The sequence below is a fragment of the Rhinolophus hipposideros genome (genome assembly GCF_964194185.1).
Source record: "Rhinolophus hipposideros genome assembly, chromosome: 19".
In the NCBI taxonomy this organism is placed as follows: Eukaryota; Metazoa; Chordata; class Mammalia; order Chiroptera; family Rhinolophidae; genus Rhinolophus; species Rhinolophus hipposideros.
Genome location: NC_138065.1, coordinates 47986068 through 48010992, shown reverse-complemented (window position 1 = coordinate 48010992; position 24925 = coordinate 47986068). Strand labels below are relative to the sequence as shown.

The 24925-nt window shown below is 35.5% G+C and overlaps 1 protein-coding gene across 4 annotated transcripts in view; it reads right to left on the bottom strand.

Moving 5' to 3' along the window:
- Positions 1-7762: 7762 nt before the first annotated feature.
- The window catches only part of RC3H1 (ring finger and CCCH-type domains 1), a 56410-nt gene continuing 39247 nt past the window's right edge, over positions 7763-24925 (bottom strand). For 2 of the 4 annotated variants that reach the window (XM_081025350.1, XM_081025349.1), the window contains exons 9-20: positions 24485-24597; positions 20878-21159; positions 20349-20563; positions 17791-18161; positions 17131-17298; positions 16007-16159; positions 12992-13205; positions 12458-12548; positions 12195-12327; positions 10376-10519; positions 9328-9443; positions 7911-8374 (exon numbers count right to left, since the gene is read on the bottom strand). In XM_081025350.1, coding sequence (XP_080881476.1) covers positions 8224-8374; positions 9328-9443; positions 10376-10519; positions 12195-12327; positions 12458-12548; positions 12992-13205; positions 16007-16159; positions 17131-17298; positions 17791-18161; positions 20349-20563; positions 20878-21159; positions 24485-24597 — 2151 coding nt within the window. In that variant the 3' untranslated portion in view covers positions 7911-8223. Of the gene's footprint in view, positions 8375-9327; positions 9444-10375; positions 10547-12194; positions 12328-12457; positions 12549-12991; positions 13206-16006; positions 16160-17130; positions 17299-17790; positions 18162-20348; positions 20564-20877; positions 21160-24484; positions 24598-24925 lie in introns of all 4 variants that reach the window. The other 2 variants (XM_081025347.1, XM_081025348.1) reach the window with 2 other exon arrangements.

Below are 24925 nucleotides of genomic sequence, written 5' to 3'. Positions count from 1 at the left end.
AACTTTTTTTTTTTAAAACTCCGGCCCCTTCCCTTGAGGTCAAATCCAGTACCAATGGACACCTAATTGTTGTTAGTAGTAAATAGCTTTCACTGATAATGTGTATTTTTCTTTTAAAAGTATTGAGTAATTTTAAAGGAAATTCCAACCAGTCAGTTATGCATCTTTTAAAAATATGGACATTTTCTTCTATAATCACACTATTACACTCAACAGACATGTTATTTCCTAGTATTATCTAACACCCAATATTTAAATCAAACTTTGCTAACTATATCAAAAATGTATTTGTACATTTGGTTTGTTGGAATCAGAATCCAAACTGAGTCCCCATGTTGCATTTGATTTTGGCATCTTTTAAGTTTCTTTTAATCTAGAGTAGTCCTCTCCCTTTTACTTCTTCATGCCATTGGGTTGTTTGTTGACTAATGTGTATTTCCAGTGACCTCTAAGAGAAAATAAACCTACATTTATCCTCTATCTGCAAGGAATAACTAATGGATGGGGACATTTAGAAGAATGGAAAGAGAAAAACTATGTGCATTTCGAAGGTACCCAGAACTCGTCCATGTTGTTTAAGCATAAAGAAGGTCCTGATTTTAAGAGAAGCTATCAAAACCAGGACTTACATTGTTAGCCATTAGGTCTCATTGAACACTTACCCTAGGATCTCATTATCTTTAGTCCTGATGCAATCACTGTGCAACAGATGAGAGTTTGGACAGTAGTGTATTTAAGGCTGGACTAATTCCTGTGATCTCTGCAAAACTGGGTACTACAAGTATGTTTTGTTGTGCACATTATCTATTTCTTTATTTTTCACCTAAAGAAAGCTGTAAAAAAATTAATCCCACGATTAGAATAACATGGCACAGACTCATTTACAAGAGACTACACGGTTCTCCTCATTAGTTTATCATTTAATATAAATGCTGACAGAAAGCAGATAAAGACCTTGTAGACACTTTCATGTATATTTACAAACCAAAAGGTGAATCACCTCCTTCTACTTGTTAGAATAATCCTTTTATCTGCAACTCATGGGAACCTTAAACACTAATTAGGAGCAACATGAGGCTGAGTCAGTTTTCAAGGTAACAAAGAAATAGCATTTTAACAAAATGTGGCATCTTTGATACAAACAACATGCACATAAATAAAAAATTGAAAGACAGCCCGAATCCTCTCAAAACCCTGCAACAAGTGGAACATGCACTTATTCAGACCCAGAGTTCTGCTGCCCTGAACATCTTCCTATTTTTTTCCCCACCTCACTTGATTTGAAGGCTGTTTAAAAATTGGAACTAGAAACAGATTAAAAAAAGAGAGGAAAATGGTTCACTTTCTTTTCCCTATTCCAAAAGAACTTCTAGGAAATGACATCTTCAAATAAGATTTCACAGTTTGCCGAATACTAAGGAATTATTCACAGCTTGGGAAATTCCAACCCATTATCTGTCTTCACTTTTTTTTTGTTTTTAAGTTGGAAACACTTGGAAAAAGTAAAATTTCACAAACGTCTGCAATTTAAAAAACAGCTGTCACTTTAAGGCTGGACATTTTTATTTCTGGACATGTGGTAGAGGCAGGCAAGAAAGAACAGGATGCTGAGGGAGGAGAAAACTTTTGAAAAACGGTATTTCATCTAGCACTCATTTATAACAACAGGAGATATGAATTCTCACGATCCAAAACTGTGATTTCATGAAATCGTTTATAATCTGACTCCAATCTCATGAGCTCCTTTTTAAACTGAGGTTAGTTTTATTTTGTTAAATATACCTCTGCAGGGCACAATCACATACAATCAATACGATTGGTAAATTACACAAGCTCTGTCCCAAGCAAATATGCATCAATGTTAAATATTTAAAAAAACAAAATAAAATCCACCCAAAAAGGTGATGACTTCAGACTGTCTCGGGGAGACTGGTATGAGCCTAAAGACCAAATTGACCAGAGTCAGGGAAAAAGGGCAACAGCAGTGACACGGAAGAGACCACACACTCACGAAGAGGAATCTCACAACTGGAAAATGTTTCAGTGGGTGAAGGTTTTCCATTCATTATCTTAATTCACTTTTTCCACTCCTCTTGTTCAAGAAGTCATAGATTCATCATCAAGTAAGATAATGATGCCTAGGGATCAAAGACTAGAATGAAAAAAAAAAATGCCTCCCAAGTTCCTTTCATTCCCAGAAGGCGGGAAGAGGAGAAAGGATGAAAAAGGGTTAACAGAAATTGAAGCCAACAATACACGTGTTCAAAGTAGCTCTCAGGACAGTGTATTAGATGAACAGAGGATATAAAAATAATAAACAAAAGCTTAAAATGCCCTCACATTAGTGGAATATTTTACAGAGTGGTTCAGACATTATTGTGAAAATGGCAACCAATCACTGGAGAGAGATTACACTAATAAATGATTTTTTTAAATCAGGCCAAAAACAAACAAACCCCAAAAAGAAAAAAAAACAGACAATCAATTATTCACCCAATAGTTTGTTTCCATTCTTTTCTTGACCCTTTTATACACCACCTTGGGTGGGGGGAGGGAGCTAGCTGACTGTTTCCAGTTATGACTCTTGAGTGCACAACCTATAATAGATGCCAAAGACTTGTGAGCTCTGTCTACTTGAACAAAACAAAACAAACAAAACAAAAGCCAAACAATCAGAAACAGTGAGACCTCAATACAAGAAAACCACTCACCTTATCTAGTGTATAATAAACTAATTCTAATTCCACAGGATCTTGTCTTTCTAAATACACATTTTTGGACACAGTATTGCCTTGAGATTTAAGTTCTCCCTCTTAGGTTATTGTGCCTTATTTTCTTGTGAAAATACAGGTTATTACTCTAGGGATGTTTTGCTCAGGAATAAAGTTTAGGGGAAATTAAGTGTTTGGCTGAAATTCAGAGACTCTGAAAACAAGGATTCCAGTGGTAGGTAAGTCCCTTTATCACAATGGGATTTCAAAAGACTCTTTACCCACTTTGTTCAGTGCAGTATTGCAAATCCACCTATTGGGAACACATTATTAAAAAAAGGTGTTACTTCTTCCTAGTGGTGGAAGTTTCCTATTCTTTATTAACTTTATAGCTAGTATTATCAATTAGAATCTATTATATGTGAAATATCTTTAGCAAAGAAATAAAATCTTAAAAATTAAATCTTAAGTTGGTATTCACTATTAATAGTACATTTTGACCAAAACAACTTTCTAAGTGGCTGAGAAAAGTTAAATTAAGAATTGAAAAAAAAATTAACTGCAATCCACACACAATTCCCAATAAATCATTTCAGCAGGAAAATTTCATCAAGCTGAACTGAAGCAACAATGAAATATAAAAATCATAGCTCTCCAAGGTAGGAAGGTTGGTGTAGAGAGGCAAAATGGGCACTCAGGTAAAATGATGACAGCAGTCACCTGCTTGCTTGTTCCATCCCTAATGTTGAATGTGAATGCTTTAGTTTAGAGCTCTAATTTTCATCTAGAAGAACAGGCAGATTTCTCGGGAAAGAGAACACTGTAACAGTTCAGATAACACCAGATAACACCAACTAAAAAATAAACACAATGGTACGCTTTTTAGGTAAAAATCTTAGTAACACTGCAGTTAATTTCCAGGCAGGTTATTAATTTCTCCCAAAAAGTAACTGGCCTTTCCTTTTAATGAAATATAAATCATTATAGGTCCTTTTTACAGATAGAATGTATATATAAAATCTTTACTCAATTCTTTAAAATGAGCAAAAAAAGAAAGTGGGAAAAAAAAGATGGTAAGAACTCCATCCATCATCATTTGTATATAATAACAAATACTCTTCAGTGAAAAGAATCTATTTTTTTCTGACTCTGAATCTGATCTGGTATGTACTCTGGTATGTACCAATTACTTCTCACCAGCCACGTGCTCATCAGTTATTTTACCCCGTCCCATTGACCACAGCGATAGTAGACTGCTCTTTAGGAACAAGTTAAAAAAAAAAAACCCAAAAAACCACAAGATGCTATCATGACATATTCCCGAAAAAAGGGGGAAGGGAATTCTTACATACAATATTGTTAATGATGATATTCCATGACGAAAGAGAAACTGATGAATTTTCATTACTTTTACATGTTATAAGGCCAGCTAACTTTAACAGTTAACTTTAGATAAATCTACTTACACAGTACAATCAACTCACAAATACTTAACAGGTTTTACAATCAAAATGGCTACTATTTCCCCCCAAAATCAAAACAGAGTAAAGCACAAGTCTTTGGCTTTCCTTAAAAACAAAAACAAAAAAACCCCCCAAAAAACAGCAGGTCACCATTTTTAACCAGACCTTTGTTTGCCTACCAGTAGGGCAAATACCACATTTGTGTATCACTGAGTAATAACACCATTAGAAAAGGCAACTTCACAGAAGTTATTGGCTAAGCGAATTCATGTGAATGCTCTGTTTTGAGGCAGCAAACTGTCACTGTTGCAGATTGGGGAGGGCGGTGGGTAAATCAAGGGGAATTTGCGAGATAGAAAAGGGCCAGGAAAAAAAAAGAAAAATTTTAAGCTCCAACCCTGAAGACCTATGGAAAGTCTGATGAAGTTAATATATGCAAGGTAGCAAATAAGAATCATACCAATTTTATACCTTTTAGGCAAAAGAATAGATACATGAGGAAGACGAGGAGATGGGAAGGGAAATAGGTGAGAAGGGAATCAGCCATGTTAATGCTGTACCAAATAAATTTTTATACATTCTAAGTAGCTGAATATTTATAGCTGGCATTAGAAATAGTGTCTTACCATTTGAATAATATTACTAGAAACCTATGCTATAACTAACTTTTCTTTTGATTAGAAAAGTAACAAGGAATGGATCTTTGGTCACTTCAGCCTCTGGAGATTACAGGGCAGCTACTGGACTTACCTTGTGGCAGTATCTGTAAGGCAAGAGAACTACATACAAGTCGAGAAATTGAACCTAGGTATCTTATTCTGTTCTTCTACACTTGTTCAGACACCTTAAAAAAAAAGTCAAAGCACTTTTATATTCCTATTAATAAAGTCCTGGTTTTATCTTAACATGAGTGAACACAGTGCTTATTAATCCTACCTTAACCCTCTCAGAATTGCTCATGTTCATCTGAGATGTCTGAGTCTTGCTTTTGAATTCAGTGGAAGCAAATAGTCATCTTCAGGAGAAATTAGTATTTTAATAAGTATAAAGCATTAAAATTGTACTTCCTATCTGGTTTCATCTCTTAACTGTCTGTAAAGATATAAATATTAAAAGCGAGAAAAATCAATGCCTTTTATAGATTTTTGACAAAAAAGCAGTCAAGCCGTTTTGCCAAAGCGGGCCACTTAGCCTTAACAGGTTCTTCGTATCACAAAGTATATGACAGAGAAAAGGAAAAGGGAAAAAGAACCCCAAACTTTGGAGGTTTACTGTATTCCTAGAACTGCTTGTGAGCACTAGGACAGTTGTGAGAAGACCCACGAGGTAAGGCAGAAAGAACAATTTAAAGTAGGTGAATTGTAGGCACAATGCGACAGATACCTCTGCCTTTCTACACAACTAGGTTTCCTTTAGAGTGTGGGGCCCTAGAGAGAGGTACGGCTGGAATTAAGGACACAATTTAAGAGATCCATCCACCCCCCAAATGAAAATGCCTTAAAATGTGAAAGGGACTATTTTAAATCAATTCAAACAGTAGCTTTTCAGATTTTATTCAGAATAGAAATGCTGTAGAAATTAGTCCCTATGCCTGCCTAGTTTACAAAATCAAAATGGTGAAAGCAAGAATGAGTGTATTTGAAGGAAACAAGAACAACAGTAACAGAAGTTGAGTTATTAGGGGTTTCAACAGATGCCCAAAATTGAATTTCACTTTTATTCTGAACTTTAACAAAATCCATACCCGTAAGTTCCTTTCCAATACCAGAATCATTTTGAGTTCCAAATTGAACCAACTGCTGCTAAAATTTAGGAATTATCTAACATGTCCAAAGGGGAAGATCTGCTCAAATCTGCCTATAGAAGGTTGGAGGCCACGGATGTTCTTTTATGATTCCACAGAGAAAAGAAAATTTTGGGACAGTCAGTAACACAGAGTTTGTGTCCTGCCAAAAAAACAACAACAATAAGCACATAAAGAGTAAATATGAAAGGGTTATAAGCAAAGCAAAACAAACAAAAAAGCAAGTGTATTAACAAAAAAGGAAAATACGGATTTCAATGGAAAAAAATGCCTCATCTTCATTCAGTGCTTCTACCTCCCAATCAGTCATTTGATCGCAACAGCTGCGCTCATGCGAAAAAATCCTTAAAACATACCCAATATATATACAGATATAGCTATGTATATGTGTATATATATAATATATATATATAAATTTTTATTTAAATAAAAAAGAAAGCTCGAATCCCAAGCCAATATGTGTATATCAAATCCTTGACCAGCCAGGTCTGTAGGGCATAATCAAATTCAATGTGAAATAGTATATAAACACGGTGCCTTGACTGGGCAAATTAAATAATTGCTACTCAAAAGAGTGTTCTGTTTGGACTCTCCTACTGGTAGGCAATGGCAGGACTGTACTGCCCTCCCCCCTCCCCCCAATTTGTTTCAGTTAACAGTATGATGGACACAGAGCTTAGACTGAGGTTGTTAGGACCTCAGCAGGAGTTAAGGGTTAAGAAAGTAAGAAACAAGAAAAATACAAACTCTTGCTTTTACCCAACCAAGGCAATGCAGTAACTTATTACATAACCAGTGCTTTCTGTTTTAGTAGTATAATCCAGAAAGGGAACATTTTAAAAATCAGGCACACAGAGGGACGGGAAGGATTGCTTGACTCTATCAAATAATCCACATCGAACGTGTTTTATAGGGTCTTAGCTCAGTATAGACAAGCGCCATAGAGTATGTGCAGCAGAACTGAATAATAAAAATGCTTTTTTGCTCTTTTTGACATTTCCATGAAGAATCTTTCCAATATTGTAAAGCCAAGTCTATGAAAATTAACTTCTAGGTACTTACTACCTACTTGTGCTAATGATTCTGAACAGTCATAACCAACCAATGCCTAACCTATCCTTAAGATCCAGGCAAATCTCTTGGAAAGCCAGACGCACCCTTATATAGGGATTTTATTTCATACTATTGGGTTTTGAGAGTAAAATAAAAGCATCCATTGAATGAATGTTGCTCTGTTCATTTTAACTTCAGATCAAGTACTGCAATTTTAAAATATGGTTGACTGTCCTGGTTTTTTAACATTCTATGATTTCAGCAGAAGTTCAATTTGGAAAAGCACAGCTCTAAATTTCAACCATCAATTCAATATAGGTAATACACCAACCACGTATTTTCAGTGCTAATAAATTACAGTTCATTCTTAAAATAATCTCCATGTAAATCTAACCAACTAAGATATTGACTTGGCTTTCTGGTTACATTAGAGAATGAGAAGGACCCCATAATATGGAAATGTGAACTTCAAAAATTAGTTGCCTTTCTGAAAAACTGAAAACAAAAACAAGAAATAAAACCCTACTGAACAACAAAAAAAGTTTTCATGCCCCGGGGAAAATCCTACACATGAAGACAGTGACCCAGTAAGGGAAAGAAAATTATGGCTTCCAGTAACAGTTCTTGGAAAAAGTGGGTTTGCTGCACATTTTCTAGTAACTGGTCTGTTACTGTCTCTGTTTGTCAAGCACCACAGATTCTCAGACAGGCCGGTGCTTTTTGTCTCTTTTAATTGCTGGGGTTGTGAGAGTTGGGAAGGACCGTGGGTAAGGAATTATACACTGGGTATGTAATAATACCAAAATACAAGAAAAACCTACTTCATTAAGATCATACAATTAATCAAACAGAGTGTATATATAATATCCTCTTTTTTTTAAAGCCCTGGATCCAAGGCGTCCAAAGTTATTAAAATAAAGTTCATTCACAGAACAAAAACAAATTTAATCTGAATTCCTTGCAGATACTGCTAATTTTCTTTTTCTTTTTCTTTTTTTAAATTAAAAAATGCATTAATGTGATCTATGTGCAGAGTTTGTTTTTAGTAGTGGTGTTTGTGCACATTGCCTCTGGTGCTTCTCCTGGATCTCTCTGACCACTCTGAGAAAAGGGTTAGAAGTTACACATTCTTCTATCCCTATGCCCCACAAATTGATTAGGAGCCAAGAATAAAAGCAGGGCTGCTCGTATTTTAGGGAGCAGAACTGGGTGCAACGCTGGGTCTCTGGGACTCATTGTTATCTCCTCCTCCCTCCGGATCCTCTGACAGGTTCAGAGAGCTGGTCTTGTTTGACAGGAGGCTGATATTCTCTTGGGTCAAGGCTGATCCATTCGGTATATCACTGTTAATTAAAAAAAAAAAAAAAAAAGGAGTTGGAATTTTAAATAAAGGAGATAAAAATGATTAGTAGAATAAAATTGACAGGGCCTTCTTTTAGCAGTATGGAGAACATATGAATGGCTTTCACACTTTAATTTATAGCTCTATAGCCGAGAGGTTGACAAACTAAGCCTACACAGCTGCCTGTTTTTGTGAATAAAGTTTTACTGGAACACAGCCCGCCTATTTATTTACGTTGTTGTCTATGGCTGCTTTCACACTACGATGGCAGAGCTGAGAGTTCTGACAGAGACTGTAGGACCCATAATTTTAAATATTTAACAATGTGGTCTTTAAGAAAAAGTGCTCATCTCTGCTTTGGCAGGTTTACTAGTAAAAGAAATTGTTTTGAACCTAAGATAATACATGATTGAAATAGCCAAAACCTAAGCCTGAAAGCAGCAGGGCATTAGACGTTGTTATGTATCATCAGGACGACAGCTCAGGACTATATATCAAACATCACAAAATACACTAAGAAAATAATTAAAGATGCGCAAAGAATTAAATATTGTTTATTGTACGGTTGTTCACGACAAGGATATGCATTCTTCCACGCCTATAGAAGAATATTAGATGATATGAGATAGACCAAATTAAAAACCAGGGGGATGGGGTCGTGGTGGCTGGATTTGAAAGAGGCTAAATGCCCACACACTTTAAAGAGACTGGAAAGGTGTCCAACAGTGAACATTGGTTTTAAATAATTTAGAAACAAGGGGAAGAAGGAAATTGAACCAGAAAATTTCCATTAGTTATTAACAGATAATTTAACCTTGGATCTGTTCTAAAATAAGTTTTATAACTTCTAAAATTTATGTAGACAGAATATTTTAAAAATCAAATCATACTTCTAAGGGTATTTCTGTCACGACTGGGTAATATATAAGACTGTGGAAATGTCCCTTTCTTTACCTGAATGTCAATGTAAGGTCCTCAGCTGGAACCTTATTTTGTGGTTCTGGTTGTCCATTTTCTGCTTGCTTACTTGTATTCAATTTGCTTTTCATATCCAGAGAACACTGGTTCTCCTTTGAAAGAGAAGAAAATAAATTCAGTTATCTTCTATTTCAGGGTGCTAATGGAAGAGACCAATTAAAGATAATACAAACTGATGATCCAGAAATCATTGAGTTTTGTAAAATGACCAAGGAAACAGGCCAACTAAAAAGAGAGACCTACACTAAGCACAGTACACACTCACGTGCTCACTACTCGAGCTTAATAATTGGGGAGAATGCCTTAGGTCAACATGGAAAAAAATCTCACAGAAATGACGACATAGAAAAAAAGCAAAGGCAAAATATAATACATATCTATAGTATACTTATTGAAAGCAGAAAAACTACCCCATTTATTTGCTTAGAAAGAATGTGAAAATTATGCAACAAAAAAGACAATTACATGCATCCTGGTGGAATGATTCAGTCACCGAAGATTCAAAATTTACTGAAAGGAACATTAATGAACTATGAAGCAAACCCTCGCATATCCACGGATACAATTTCATAGGAAAGGATGTATACATTGCATCTCATTCATAACAAAAAACTGATCACCAACAACTTAAGGGCTATGAAAGCTAGGATGTTATTTGGTAATATATCTTTACATAACATGATGGTATGGGTAAATCATAAACACCAACCCCCCACACTGCTTCCCTAATCAGTGTGTTTAATAGAAATTTAGTAACTTCCAATTAACTACTTTGTTTTCCCTAAACGTTTTTCATAATGCAAAATCTAAGACAACACATTCAAACCAAAGAGGAATAATAAAATAGGGAGGCAGCCTATCGTCATGAAACTTATTTTAAATATTAATCACTCATTGAGGTACCTGGGGGTGATGATTCTATAGTTCTGGATGATTCTAGAACTCTGGAGCCATGAGTTCTGTGACACAACTACAAAGAAGCTTTACTTTCACCTTCCCTCTCTTTTCCCACCATTACACTCACCATACTGAGTTCCCGGGTTCTCTTCCCGATTTCCCTTTCCACCTGGTGCAGTTCCAAGCTCAACTGCTCACTCGAGATCATTCCAGGCCATTTTGGAGGTGGTGGTGGGGGCTGGGACTGGCCTGCCAGGGCGCTCGCCTCCCGCTGCAACACCGGCCTGTTACTAACAGCCTAGTGCATAAAAGCCAAGCATGTACACAACTTAACACACTTCACACCATGCAGAGTGACCAGGTCCGATTCCAGACCACAGCCGTAAGCAGTTTATCACTCAGGTATTTGCATAAAAATGCTACAACTATAAGGTACTCTCTCTTTGAGTATCATTTGTAAAAAAGAAAAAAAATAGGAGATTTAAACTTAGGGAACAGTAATTTAATCTGAGGTATAAGTTGCTCTTATAAAAGTCAATATAAATCTACGTTCCTCCCCCTCTTTATTGAATTTTCTCTGAAGTACATCCTGTAATTTATTTCAATTGAACCTCAGTAATGGCAAGGACTTTTAGCCACAGTGAGTTAAATACGTGGCAAGCTTCCAAATGATGTTGATATTCTTTGGGGACAAAAAATGGGTCTAGAAATTTCAAATAAGACAAAAAGCCATGAATTAGCAGAATAAGGAATAATGCTTTATGGAGTTAAAGGTATAAATCTTTAAAAAGTTAATGAACAAAAGATGGACATAATCAAAGAGAGCATTCCTTTTTTTTTTTTTCACAACAGATATCAGCAAGAAATTATGGACCAATGTAAATAATGCAAGGGTAAAGGAGACAAAATGTGAGTATTATATAGGTTTTCCCATTTCTAAATCTTACTGCTTATATAAGAGTAAGAGCGAGATATGGGTTCCAAAAGACAATCTACTATTGGTCTTCCTTATAAGAAAGTCTAAGAATCAGTAAGAAATTTATTTCCAAAGTGATGCCTTACTTATTAAAGATCTTGGGAGAAAGGTAAAGTCTAATGTTCTAACAGTATCTTTTTCTCCACAAGGGAGCAACGTATTTCTCACTAGGATGTCTTTAGTTTTCCATATTCAAAGAGTAAGTTCCCATGTAAAGGATCACATAAACAAAGCCTCGTCTTCCTTCAGTGGTACTTAAAGGATTTTTTTGGGGGGAAAAAAATCGTTTTCTGGTATTTTGTTTCCCTTCAGTGTCAGGCAGCATGATGGAAAGAACACCGAATTTGGAGTACGAAAACCTGGGTTTCTTTCAACCTCTGTGAAACTCATAAACTTCAACCAAAACAGGGGAATAATAACACCTGCCTAACCTCCCTGTCAGGGACATACATGTAAGGATCCAATAAGGATCCAATAAGAGGTGACAGTAATTTACAAACTGAAAAGAACTGTATTAATGAAGGCGTTGTGATTATACAGAGGCTATTAAAGTCAAAGTTCTAAGCTTCTACTCTTTAAAGATTTATAAATAATGCTGAGAATTAAGAGACTTTTTAAAAAAAATTAAAGAAATATGAGAAATTAAAAACCACTCTTAAGAGAAAACATATGTTGATAAACACTGTGTAACTTCAATGTGCCACGAGGGATTATAAAAGCTCCTGTTGGGACATTTTAGATAACCTGTCATCTATTCTTAGGTAATAAAATCCTAAGTTTCCTATTGTCCCAGAACTGAACTCTTAAGTACTTCAATTCTTTGAAGTCCTTCTTGAAGAATGGGCATCTACACTAACTCTTAAGAAGTAGACCTTAAAATCTGTGTTCACAGCACCTCAAAAGATCCTCCTTTTAAAATCTTTGAGAACCCTTGAAAAACTGAAATAAAAAACTATCTATCGGCTGGTACCTCTAGCCCATGTAGCTGTGTCTGTTGGCTGATCTGATGGTTTAGCTGCTGCAATTCCAGTCGCAGCTGTTCCCTCTCAGCAGACGGAAGGGACTTTCCGTGACTGGCCACTTCTGACATGGATATTCTCTCCCTTCAGCGAGAAAGAAAGTGTGGAATTAATTTAAAAGTTTATTTATTTATTTTAAATTATTGACCAGAAAAGCAAAGAGAAAATGAATAATTTTAAAGGTTTGTAAAAGTAAAAAAAAAATGACTCGTACCTCTCACTGAAGTGTCCCTGAGAAGGTATGTTTTGATGAGGGGAATATGGAGAACCGCCCCAGCCACTGTGGGCTCCATAGGGACTATAATCTGTAAGAGAACAATTCACTCTAGTGTGAGGAAGTCACAGACTTGATTCTATTCAGAGAGCTATAATCGAAAAGGCATCAGCATATTGTGGAAAGATATCTACCAAAATGGTAATAGGGTACCGGGGTTTGTTTTTCCCCAATGAAACAGTCTTTGTAATTTTTTCTTTGGTTTGAATTTTTAAAAGATAAGAATGTATTATTTTAAGAAAAGGGAGCTATTGAAAAATAGGCACTCTTCATGTACAGACATTTAATTTTCATTTGTACACCTAGAATTCCCTGGGTTATAATTACCTTTCTATTGGGATAATTCCAAGGAAAAGTTTTGAAGCTTACTGTTTTCGAAGATTGCGGAAAGCACTGGTTGTGAGTGGGTAGTAGGGATGGTGCCAAGGGACATGCATGTGAACCCTCTAATGCTCTTACCTCTGAGAATCTTACCTGAGATGTTAATAGGTTTTGTGGGAGCTCCCTGAGGTGCCATAGCCTGCATTGGGCCAGCACTCGGATATATTGTTTTCGAAGTTCGAGAGATGGCTCCAAACCGAGATACTGTTGGTCGATCTCCAAATGGGATGAGGTCATCATCACTGGTTTCTGTTGCTCTTCTCTGATGATCCAATCGCTGGTCTCTCATTCCTTTACTCTCTACATTCTGATAATAAGTAAAATGAGAAATCCACCCTACACTTAGATCTCTAACATAATTTCCTCTAGCTCTGTAATAAAGTTAAAAAAAGTATAATGCTTACTGGTAAGACCAAAATCATTTATTGCCTTTGGCTGTCATATAAGACATTGTTTTATAAACCTCTGACCAGTCCCCAATAAGAAACATATTTTACTTCATGACCCAGTGCCTATACACATTCAAATATATTTTCATGACAAATATTTTCCCTTACTATAGGTAATGTACTCTTGTATTTATATTGTATGTCATTTTAATTCATTTCTTTTAAAAAAGGCCCATCATGACTCATTCAGTTAATTTCAAAACTCAATAGTTAGCAAAATAATGTTTAAAAATTTAAGTGCCAATACAGGTTTTTAAAAGGGATTACAGTCAGAAATAAATAAATATTAGGTTGGTGCAAAAGTAACTGCAGTCTAAAAGGTTAAAAATAATTGCAGAAACCGCAATTACTTTTGCACCGACCTAATACCGTGTTTCCTCGAAAATAAGACCTAGCAGGACCATCAGCTCTAATGTGTCTTTTGGAGCAAAAATTAATGTAAGACCCAGTCTTATTTTAATGCAATATAAGACCAGGTCTTATTTTAATATCATATAAGACCCGGTCTTACATAATACAATATAATATAATACCTGGTCTCATATTAATTTTTCCTCCAAAAGATGCATTAGAGCTGATGGTCCAACTAGGCCTTATATTCGGGGAAACACGGTAGGTACCAAGATAAATAGAAACAGAAATCTAATTGCTAGACCCTTGCTATTGAAAGTATATAGTCTGAAGACCAGCACCACCAGCATCATTTGGGAACTCAATAGAAATGAGCTCCTAACAGAAAATTCTGACTGAATTAGGACGTGCATTTTAATGAATCCCTAGGTAATTTATATGGACATTAATGTTTTGGAAACATCGGGCTATGGGGGGTGGGAGATGAGGGTAAGGGGGATTAAATATATGGTGATGGAAGGAGAACTGACTCTGGGTGGTGAACACACAATGGGATTTATAGATGATGTAATACAGAATTGTACACCTGAAATTATGTAATTTCATTAACAACTGTCACCCAAATAAATAAAAAAATAAAAAAATAAAAATATTAAAAAAAAAAAAAGAAACATTGGGCTAGACTTCTTTCACCAGTTTAGCAGATTTCCAATTACACTAGATTAAGTTGGCCAACATTTTTATTCTTTACCGATTTAAGGCAATGAGTTTTCTTTTGCTAGTATGTGTTACTTTCATATAACCACCCTTTCTGAAAACCAGGTACAAAGCAAGGGCTTCTATTCACCTGAACCTTCTCAGCTCATTCCTGTTCTTAGGCGGGCTATTCTCTACGGCCTTAAAAAACAACATGCCTCTAATCACAGCACAGAAAAACAAAAGGGTCATTGTTGCTTCTTCCTCTTCTATATCCCTTTCTCTCGCCCTCCCCCCTCTTTTTTGGGGAAGTGGGGGGAAGGCTGGCATCTAATCATATTTATGCTATAGATACCACTTCACTTATTTATAGTGGTATTGGCATCCAAGTCTTCCTTTTCTATTACCAAGAATTAGTTTTCTCTTCACCATATGGACAAGTATTCATCCATGAAAACCAACATCATAACCCAGGGAACCTTATAGCTAATAAAGGCAAATGCTTTAAGAATAATAGTCAAGGCATACCTTTGACCCAGCAATACGACATGTAAGCATAACTTTCATGCATGTGCACAAGGAGACACATACAGAGTGTTCACTGTAGCAATGTACATGATAGTAAAAGATCAGAAATAGCCTAAATGCCCAGTAACAGGAAAATAAAAAATAATTTATATATATTCATTGGATGATATCAGTTATTATACTACAGTATATGATAAAAGTAGTTAAAATTAATGACCTTGAACTATAGGTTCAAATTTGGATACATCTCAAAAACAATGCTGAGTGAAAATGCATATTGAAGTATATAACATATAAGGTCTATAAACATGCAAAACAAAACTGTTTAGGAAGTGTAAAATTATCCATGAAATGATAAACTCTCAATTCAGGATACAGGTTACCTCCAGGAAGGAGGGAGGGAAACAAAAATGAGATTAGGGAAGTATACACGGGAAGACTGTGCTACTTTTGTAAAGGTTTATTTCCTCAAAAAATAAAGAAGCAATTAAGATAAAATAGTGACATACTGTAAGCTTGGGTATTCGATAAACTGGTGTTTCATTATTTTTTGTTAAAAAACAAAATCGCATGAGCATAACATTTCAGTATACCAAAGCTTACTTGAGGTTAAGTAACTGTTAGGTCGGAGGAAAAGTAATTGCGGTTTTTGTAATTTTTAACCTTTTAAACTGCCATTACTTTTGCACCAACCTAATATAATTCTGACTCAAGTACCATTGTTGTTTACTAGGTTCACCTGTGCTGTTTAAACTTCAGAGCTGTCAAAGGGTCATCAGTTACTTGCACAAAAAATCCAAGAGCTTGATTAATTATGCAAAATAATTCTGGTTCTAAACAGCTGCTGAGTTAACTGCTGGCTGTGCAGAAATGTAAATTAGACTAGATTAAGTATGAGAGGATTTTTATTTATCCTGAAAGAAACAAAGAGCCATATACTTTAAATATAATTCAACTGCATGGTATAGAATATAGCCTGGAACTCTTGAGCAAAGCTCAAAGATTTGTGCCTCCACTGTCATGGGGGATAGTTGGTGAGGTTAACCTTGACCAGTGCTCCTTACAGCTTAGTCATCACACATACCATCATCTCCACACCTCCTGGTGCCACAACGTCTTTGGGTTTTGCATCTTTGGTTCCAATGTAGGAGCCGATGGTGTCACATGACCAGGGAGAGTACTGGCTATAATCATTTCCTTTGTATTTCCCAGGTCCCTTCAAGTCTTCACCCAAAAACTACAGATGGGAAAAAAAGGAGAAGAAAAAATTAGGAAAGAAAACAGGAGAAATTAATTCTAACAATACATATTTTTAAATCTAATACATCCAAAAGATTACCATTTTAACATGTAATTAACAGAAATATATTGATGAAATATTTTACTATTGGGGTCACTAATGAGATCCAGTGTGTACTTTATGCTTATAGCCCATCTGAATTTGAACTTGCCACATTTTAACCACTCATTAGCCACATGTGGCTAGTGGTTCTCATACTGGACAGCACTGATCCAGAGATTCCATGTAATGGTTAATAAAAAACGCAGCAGATATTTTTGTGGACTACAAAATGCTGATTCTAAAATCTGTCTGCAAATTCCAAGGACCAAGAATAGCAAAGAAGAACAACAAAACTGAAAAACATACATCACCACATATTAAGACTTTTATAAAAGTACACTAAAGCCAATGTGGTGTTGGTACGTAAAAGGACAGAGAAACAGATCAATGAAACAGAACAGAGTCCAGAAACATATATAGTCACCTAACCATGACAAAGGTGACCTGACTATGATAAAGGTGACTGCAGGGCATTAAGGAAAAGATGGTCTTTTCATTAAATGGTGCAGAGTCAATGAGATAGTCTCGGGGGTTAAAAATGGATCATGACCCCTAGATTATAATACAAAAATCAATGCTAGATGGACTGTAGAGCTAAATGAAATAAAATAATCAACCTTTTACACTGCTTTTTTTTTAAGGAGGGCACAGCTCACAGTGACCCATGCAGGGATTGAACCAGCAACCTCGGTGCTACCCACACCATACTCTATCCAGCTGAGCTAACCTGCCACCCAATAATCAACCTTTTAGAAAAAAGCACAGGAAAGTATCTTTATAATCTTTATAATAGAAGATAAACAGGATACGATAAACCATTGATAAAGGAAAAATTGATAAACTGAGACTAAAAATAATGTGCTTACTTCCTCTTGATGAAAACTAGGAGGCAATGTTGGTGAAGGTGCAAAAGGAGGTGGAGAGATAACTTTCCTTTCCTCCAGTTGGGCCATTATTTCCTTTCGTCTTCGATGAAGCTCATCTAGACTAGGATGGGGCTGGGGAGGAGGAGGAAGTCGGCTATAAGGAGGCTCCTGAAAATGCAAAGATTAGTAAAAAATTAAAACAAATTTCAGAGCATGTTCATTTATTTAGCACATATTTTTAAATAAGCAGCTTGTTTACTCATCTTAACATTTGGAAATACTAAGACTTAATAAAACAAAGCAAAACAAAATAAACAAAACTCCCCAAAACTCAGGATTTCCAAATTTAAGTTTTGTTTTCTTGGCCAGAGACCATAATTTCCAAGTAGGTCTAGGAATGTTAAAACCATCTAATGTCCAGAAACAAAAGAAGGGTTATTAGAGTGGGGTGGGAATTTTTTCCCCTTTAATATTTAACAAAACAAACAAACAAACAAAAAAACAAAAACATCCAACAAACAAAATATTACCTACCCAAATTATGAAAAGACAAGAAAAAGGGAAAGCTTTCTTATTAAAACAAAAAAATCACTGCAAGCAATAATCAAATTAAACTTATGTACTAAGAAGAAAAAAAAAAAGAAAAAATATACAGCATACTCTGATGTACGGAGGTCTGATCTGAGTGGGATGAGGTGCCACTGGGTAGTACCCCTCCATCTGCTGGTATCTTTCTCTGGATTCTGGTACATAGGATGGTACTGCTGCAGGTGGAATCTCAATGGGTATAGGGCTCTCCCGGAAAATCTCCTCTCTTGGATATGACTGAGCAGGGTATACTCGACGGCCATCATAGTGTGGTGGGTACATAGGTGGGTACTGTTGTGGCTGTGTGCCATATTGCGAGTTAACTACACGATCTTGGAGGTAGGGCGGGTAATGATCCAAGTAGGGAGGCCCAGGTTCAGGAGCAGATGGCGGAGGTCGGACAAAGCGAGACACACATTGTGGCGGTGGAGTATAGTACATACCTGCGCGGTGCAAAAGAGGAGACCCAAAAGCACAATGAGCCAATTGGTTTTTCGATACGAAACTTTCCCTTTAAAACTATTTAACAATCCACTCATTTCTTTAGATGTTTTCCCTCTGCTATGTAGTCAAGTTAGCTTTATGAAAAAGAATGTAAAAATTATCCTTAAAACTCAATGAAAGAACTAATCTATAATGTACAATAACAGATGGGCTCTCTCACTTGTTGGAACATTTTCTGGTGTGCCTTAATGCAATGCAAACATTAGAAAGCAAAAAACTTCATTTCCCTGAAACTCATAGATTCCACAAATCACTCCCATGAGTTTTAAACGTGAAACCGAGTTAAATGGAGAGATGTGGCACAAAGATCCATTGTGCTGGTGCAGATCCAGTAGCTACTGCATGGCTCTCGAGTTCTGGAGACAACAGTTACCACAGTAGCTTCCCAATTTCCAGACTTCTGTCTCAAGTGATGTGATTCTGAAGCTAGCAGTTAGGACAGAAGTTTCCAGTTTCTACTGCTTCACTGTAACAGCTTCTGTCTGCAGCAAGTTCTGGGACTAGTCCCTGGAGGCCTAGCTTAAGCCTGAGTTTCCAGCACCTTCCACTGATTTTGTAGGCACCTGAGCCTCTTGCATCAAACCTCTTTCTGCTTAATACTGAATCCTGACTGACACACTATATTTAAGGTCACTTCAACAAAAGTAGTCGGGTTTTTCCTGCAATGGATGATCAAAAGGAAGATCCAAACCAACTTTTATCTTAGTTCGACATGTATTAATAATGCTGTACCAATTTAAAACTATTATTTTGAAATCAGAGAAGACATTTCTGGTTCAAAATTAAGACCGCCTTGGGAAAAGGAAATGGAGAACAGCTTCAATCTTTCCCAGTTTAAAAAATAATAGCACTATACTGTTTCTGACAGAGCGATCCAACACTTCAGTTTAAAAACCTGATGTTTATTTTTTTCATATGAACTGTGTATGTGAACCCTCAGTCACCTCCTCTCCTTCACTCTCCATACCTAGTATTGTCATTAATAAACTGGCTGATTTTTCCAATTTGTATGTTTTCTAAAATCCCTTCTTGCTTCCCACCACACTAATCCAACCTCAACACTCACACCTGAATGAACAACAGTTTACCACTACTTGACTCTAGACTCTCATCTTTGCAATCCACTAGTAAATTTTTCTTTCTATGCCCAAACCTTCTATTTAAAGCACTCTTCCATAAAGTCTTTTTAATTCCTCAAGTTCTTAACCATTTCCCTTGAGTGTTGCCATTAATTTCTACCACACTAATATTAACCACAACTAAAATTAACATACATACACAAACAGGCATACCTCGTTTTATTGCACTTTGCTTTACTGAGTTTCACATATAACTGCATTTTTTACAAATTGATGGTTTGTGGTAACTGAGCAAGTCTATTAGTGTCATTTATCCAACATGCCCAGATGACAGCATTTTTACCAATAGTTTTAAACTAAGGTATACACAATATTTTTTAGACATAATGCTATTACGTACATTAAATGACTACAGTACCGTGTAAACATATACACAGTGGAAAACCGAAAAAGTCATGTGACTCGCTTTATTTCGATACTTGCTGTACTGCGGTGGTCTGAAACCAAACCTGCACTGCCTCCAAGGTCTGCCTGTGGATATACGTTACAGTTTTCTATTCTGTACTAACACTGATTCTACACTAGAAACTCTCTAAAAGTGCATTATGTGCTGCATTTTTTCATATATATTAAAGGGCCCAGATAATAGTAGGTGATAATCGAAAGGAAGAAAAATGTATGTGCACATTTAATTTATACCCACTGTAATATTAAATTCCTTTTTTATATTTGAAGAAAATTTTGTTCAGGATAATATACAGTCCTTTGTCAGCAAATTTCCACTACGGGGCTGACTTGTTATTTCCATAAATATATGAACATATTTAATATATAAGTGCGTTTAGTAGTTAGGGCAATTTTCTTTTACAGCTTCGCTACTTCATTTCATACTAGTTGGTCATAAAATCTGTTTTTTTCCGAAGTATTAAAAAAAACAAAATACATCTATTTATCTTAAAGAGGCCACTGCAAATATGATTCCTCTTACTTCAAATGGTTCTCATTAAGAAAAGTGAGAAGTGAGCAAAATAAATGAAAGACCATTACCCTGCTGATAAGGTGCTGGTTCAAAGGGTGGAGCCGCTCCTCGAGGGTCCTGATAGTACACATCCGCCTGCTGTGCTGGATATAACTGAGAACCCCGTGGGACCATCTGAAGTGGTTTGGTGACAGGCATAGGAGGCAGGTCTGCTGGCCCCCTTGGAGGTACAGGGTGCGGATTCACAGGTAAGGCAGAAATATTCTTGGGGACAGATTCTAACCTATAGGAACAAAATTCTGCAAGTCATTTTTAAGGCCTCAAAAATACTTCTAATGTATACAAACTTAAACATACAAAAAAAAAATTGCCACAGTTTGGTAAACTGATTTCTTCCAATAGTCATTGCTTCTACAAATTTTGCAAACTTTAATTTTATTTCACCTATGCTAATTGTTTCTTAAAAATCACTACTACAAGAAATAGAAATAGAAAAACAACAAAATCATGGCCAAAAAATGAGTTGAAAGAAAACAGATTATTCGTTATGTTTACAAAGAAGAAACTTTAAAATCAGAGTTAGGAAAAATGACATACAGGTCTGGAGGAGATCCAGGGGCACTACTGCTCAGATGATCTATCTTTCCTGGCTTCAGGCTGGAGTCATAGCTGGGGTCGGTCCCTCGGGGGATCAGCTGGGTTACAGTACTCCCTGCTGATACAATTCCATTTGGCATAGCAGGGGGTTTTCTGCTGGGCAGATCCACTGCACCTTCATCCGGAAGGATGGCTGCTGAAGGCAGGCCCACTTCATTAAGCTGACCCAAAGAGGCACTCAGGGGTCTCCTGGGGACCAGGCGTTTGTTCATTTTACGAAATCTATAGAAAAGGCAAAGGCATACACCAAAAACCAAAATTATAAAAGCAAAAGCAAGAACTAAAATGTATTTAAAAGAAAGATACAAAAGTTAAAGATTCCAAGCACATTATCTTCTAGAAATTCTCTTCAAACCTTGGCTTTAGCTGCCATCTTGAAAACGTGTGTGCGCTCGCGTGTGTGTGTACACATATGTTCTATAAAATCTCAAGCAAGGCACACATGACTAAGTATAAAATTCCTCGTAATGAGTATTTGTAACATTACAAATTGTGCCAATTAATACTTGTATTAATAAGCGTAACTTACTTTTATTAAAATTCCTATTTCTAAAACTTATTGGATGAGGAGGTAGAAAAACTTTCAGAGGAAAGTTTCTGAAATATTTTACTTTAGCTTCCCCTCAAATGCTTTGGGATACAGTGCGCCTATATTATAAATTAAGAATAAAACAAACCAGTGTGCACTGAGAAAAAATTTACTATTCCATTAAAATTTTTAAATAATCAAAAACTGCAATTTGTATCAGACATAATTCAGAAATACTGATGTTATGTGTGCCTACATAAAGCTGAAGTTATTTGAAAATTGAGATAACGGAAACAATATAGAACGATGCCTAAATTTAAACAGATGCTCTGGTATAAAAGGCATGTAGATTCTAAATCTAACCACAGGAAGAAAAATTAAACCATCAGACTCTAGTATCCTTGCTCCTCAACAATGAAATAAAATCTATTTACAACTATCCAGTGCATTTAAAAAAATAATTTCAAACACGAACCCTCAAAAGAGAAATGCTATTCTTCCAAACGTTTCCCATATCTGACAAATTTGGTGGGGGAGGGAGGAAGGAACCTACCTGTCAGGGGTAACCACTGTTAACAGTTCGGAAAATAATCATACAGATTTTCCCTCTATAAACTGCCTTAATATTCATATAAATGTAAGATTATTACTTACAGAAATAGGATCATATATAACTGCTTAGTAATTCCCGACCCCCACTTCATAATCTTGGATGTTCCTTTATATCAGTACATTTTAAGTTATTCCTATTTTTTTACTATTAAAAAATGTAGTAATGGATAATTATGTACATGTGTTTGCACCCTTAGACTAAGTCGAATTTCTAAGTCTAATGTATGTACATTAGAAATTGTTTTAATACTCCCAAACTATTATCACTCCTGATAATAAATATCTTTTTGCAACATCTCATCAAACACTGGGTGGTATCACTCTTTGTTAACTGAAAGTTCAAAAATATTAAGGTTTTTTTGATTTGCATTCTTTAGCAATTAGTGAAGCTGAACATAGTTTCACATGTTTACTGGCAGTTAGCATTCTTCAAATTGCCCATTTATGTTCGTGATCCATATATCTACCGATTCTTCTCTCACATAGTTGTAGCTCATTTTATGGTAAGGATAGCAGCCCCCTGGTACGTCATTTCCCCACTAATCTTTTTTTTGTTTCAATTGTGATGTTTGGGCCATATCTTAATTTTTAATTTTTATGCAATCAAATTTATCAATCTTTCCTTTATGGATGCTGGGTTATTCTTCAAAAATCCTTTCCTACTGTAAGATTATGTAACAACAATAAAAAAAATCTGTACGTACTCTATGGTTTCCTGTTTAAATATTTAAATCTCTGATACATTTATAATTCATTTTGGTGTAAAGAATCTAGCTCTAATTATTTTTCAAATAGATAGCAGTTATTTCACCATCATTTTTATTAGTGATGTGAAATGCCACCTTTTAGCACATATGCTAAGTTCCTACATATATCTGGAACTCTTTCTAGATTTTCTATTATATTTCATTAATCTATCTATTCCTATGCTAATACATTAATCTATCTATTCCTATGCTCATAATACAGTTAATCGTTATTAGCCTAGTCCCTGCTGAACACTTCTTTTTCAGAATTTTCCTGGCTATTTGCACATATTCTTCCAAGGGAATGACTTTGTTAGGTCCTAACTAACAACCACCATGTGAACATTCCAACTGGGATTTCACTGAATTTATTGTTTGAGACTAAATAAAACCTTTATGATGCCCCGTCTTACCCAACATAGTATTCTTCTTCATTTATTCAATTTTTCTCTTACATTCCTAGTCAGTTTACTAGTTCAAATCATATAGGTCCTGATTATTTCTTATTAGTTTATTATTTGGCATTTATCTTTTTGTTGTTGTTAATGCAAAAGGAACCCTTAATTTCACTTTTCTTTTTAACTTGTTTCTTTTTATAGTTTATATGAGAGCAGTTCATTCCTTTAAACTAACTTTTTTTGATTTGCCACCTTGTTAAATTCTTGTTTCTTTAGCTTCCAGTACTTCTCTTGAGCTGTTTCATGTAATAACTATATGTATAGCTATTTTACTCTCGTTTATATACATTTGCTACTATTTCCAGAATATTAAATAATAGTCTGAGTAGTAGAAAATTTTGCCTTCCTCTTGACTTTAATGAGACTAGATGAAACATTTTACTGATTAATCATACTATCATACTGGCTTTGAAGATATGATTACCATGTTGAGAAAGTGTCTGATATTTTTATTCTATTAAGGGATTTTGATCTGTCATGGACACTGGATTTTTTTCAAATGCCTTTCGGCATCTTTAGATATGATCACACGGTATTTCTTCTCTAACCTACAGTAACTAATATTGTGCTACCTTTGCACTTAATCATGGTGTCTATTTTAATGTATTATTGAATTCTAAGTTTAATATTTGGGATTTTAAAAATATTACTATGTGAGATAAATTTGTAGTTTAACTGTGCTATCTTTGTCAAACATTACTGGCTTTATAGAAAAATTAAGAAGTATTCCTTTCTTTCCATTATGTGCTAGAAAATGTAACAACATTGGAATTATCTGGTCCTTGAAATCTGAAGAGAAAGAAAATCTATGAAATTGAACCTGGCAATAAAATAATTTGTTGACTACTGCAAAAGACAATATTTCCTACTGGAAATGCACAGTTCAATTAGTTAAAATCAATCAGTTAAAACTGATAAAAATTCTTAGAATTTTAATTTTTTTGGTAGCGACAGTAACTCACTGCTAGATTTAGCTAACCATAGTTTCCTATTTTTAGGCACGATGTAATGAAAGCTGAAGAAACTGCTTCAGTTTCCTTTTTTTTAAATTCTATACTACGTTCTAAACATTTCCTGTTCTTTAGAGAGAATGCAAGTACTGTTTTTCTACTTTCTCAATTGCAGCAAATTATTATACTGAGTAATTCCACCTTATTCTACAAGTTATTGGAAGGTTGAATTGAATGACTTTTTACACTTACTTTTCCAGTTCCTCCTGTGAGTGTGCAAATGTACAGCTGGCCCCACGAGGGCATCCTCCTCTCTGCTTCATATCTCGACACATGTATGTTTTATATTTGCTATGCTGTGGAGGCTAAGACCAAAATTAAAGCATCAGACATTTAAAAAAGATGTATATTTTGCACTGCCATTTTTGAATCTTGATAATCTAGATGAACAATTCAGACTGAATCACTTATCTAGACTGCGTAGAGCAAATGTGCTAGAAAGTCATCCTGTCTGAAGTCTCAGAGTCCAAAAATAAATGAATTACAAAGAATACAGTCTTGATTTTTCTGGTATGTTCTCAAACATGTACCATCACATAAATTCTTGATTAAATCTCATGAAGGCTCTATGATCATCCTTCCAAGTTTTATATTGGAAAACCACTGAAGTTTAGGACTTTCAAATGTTTAAGC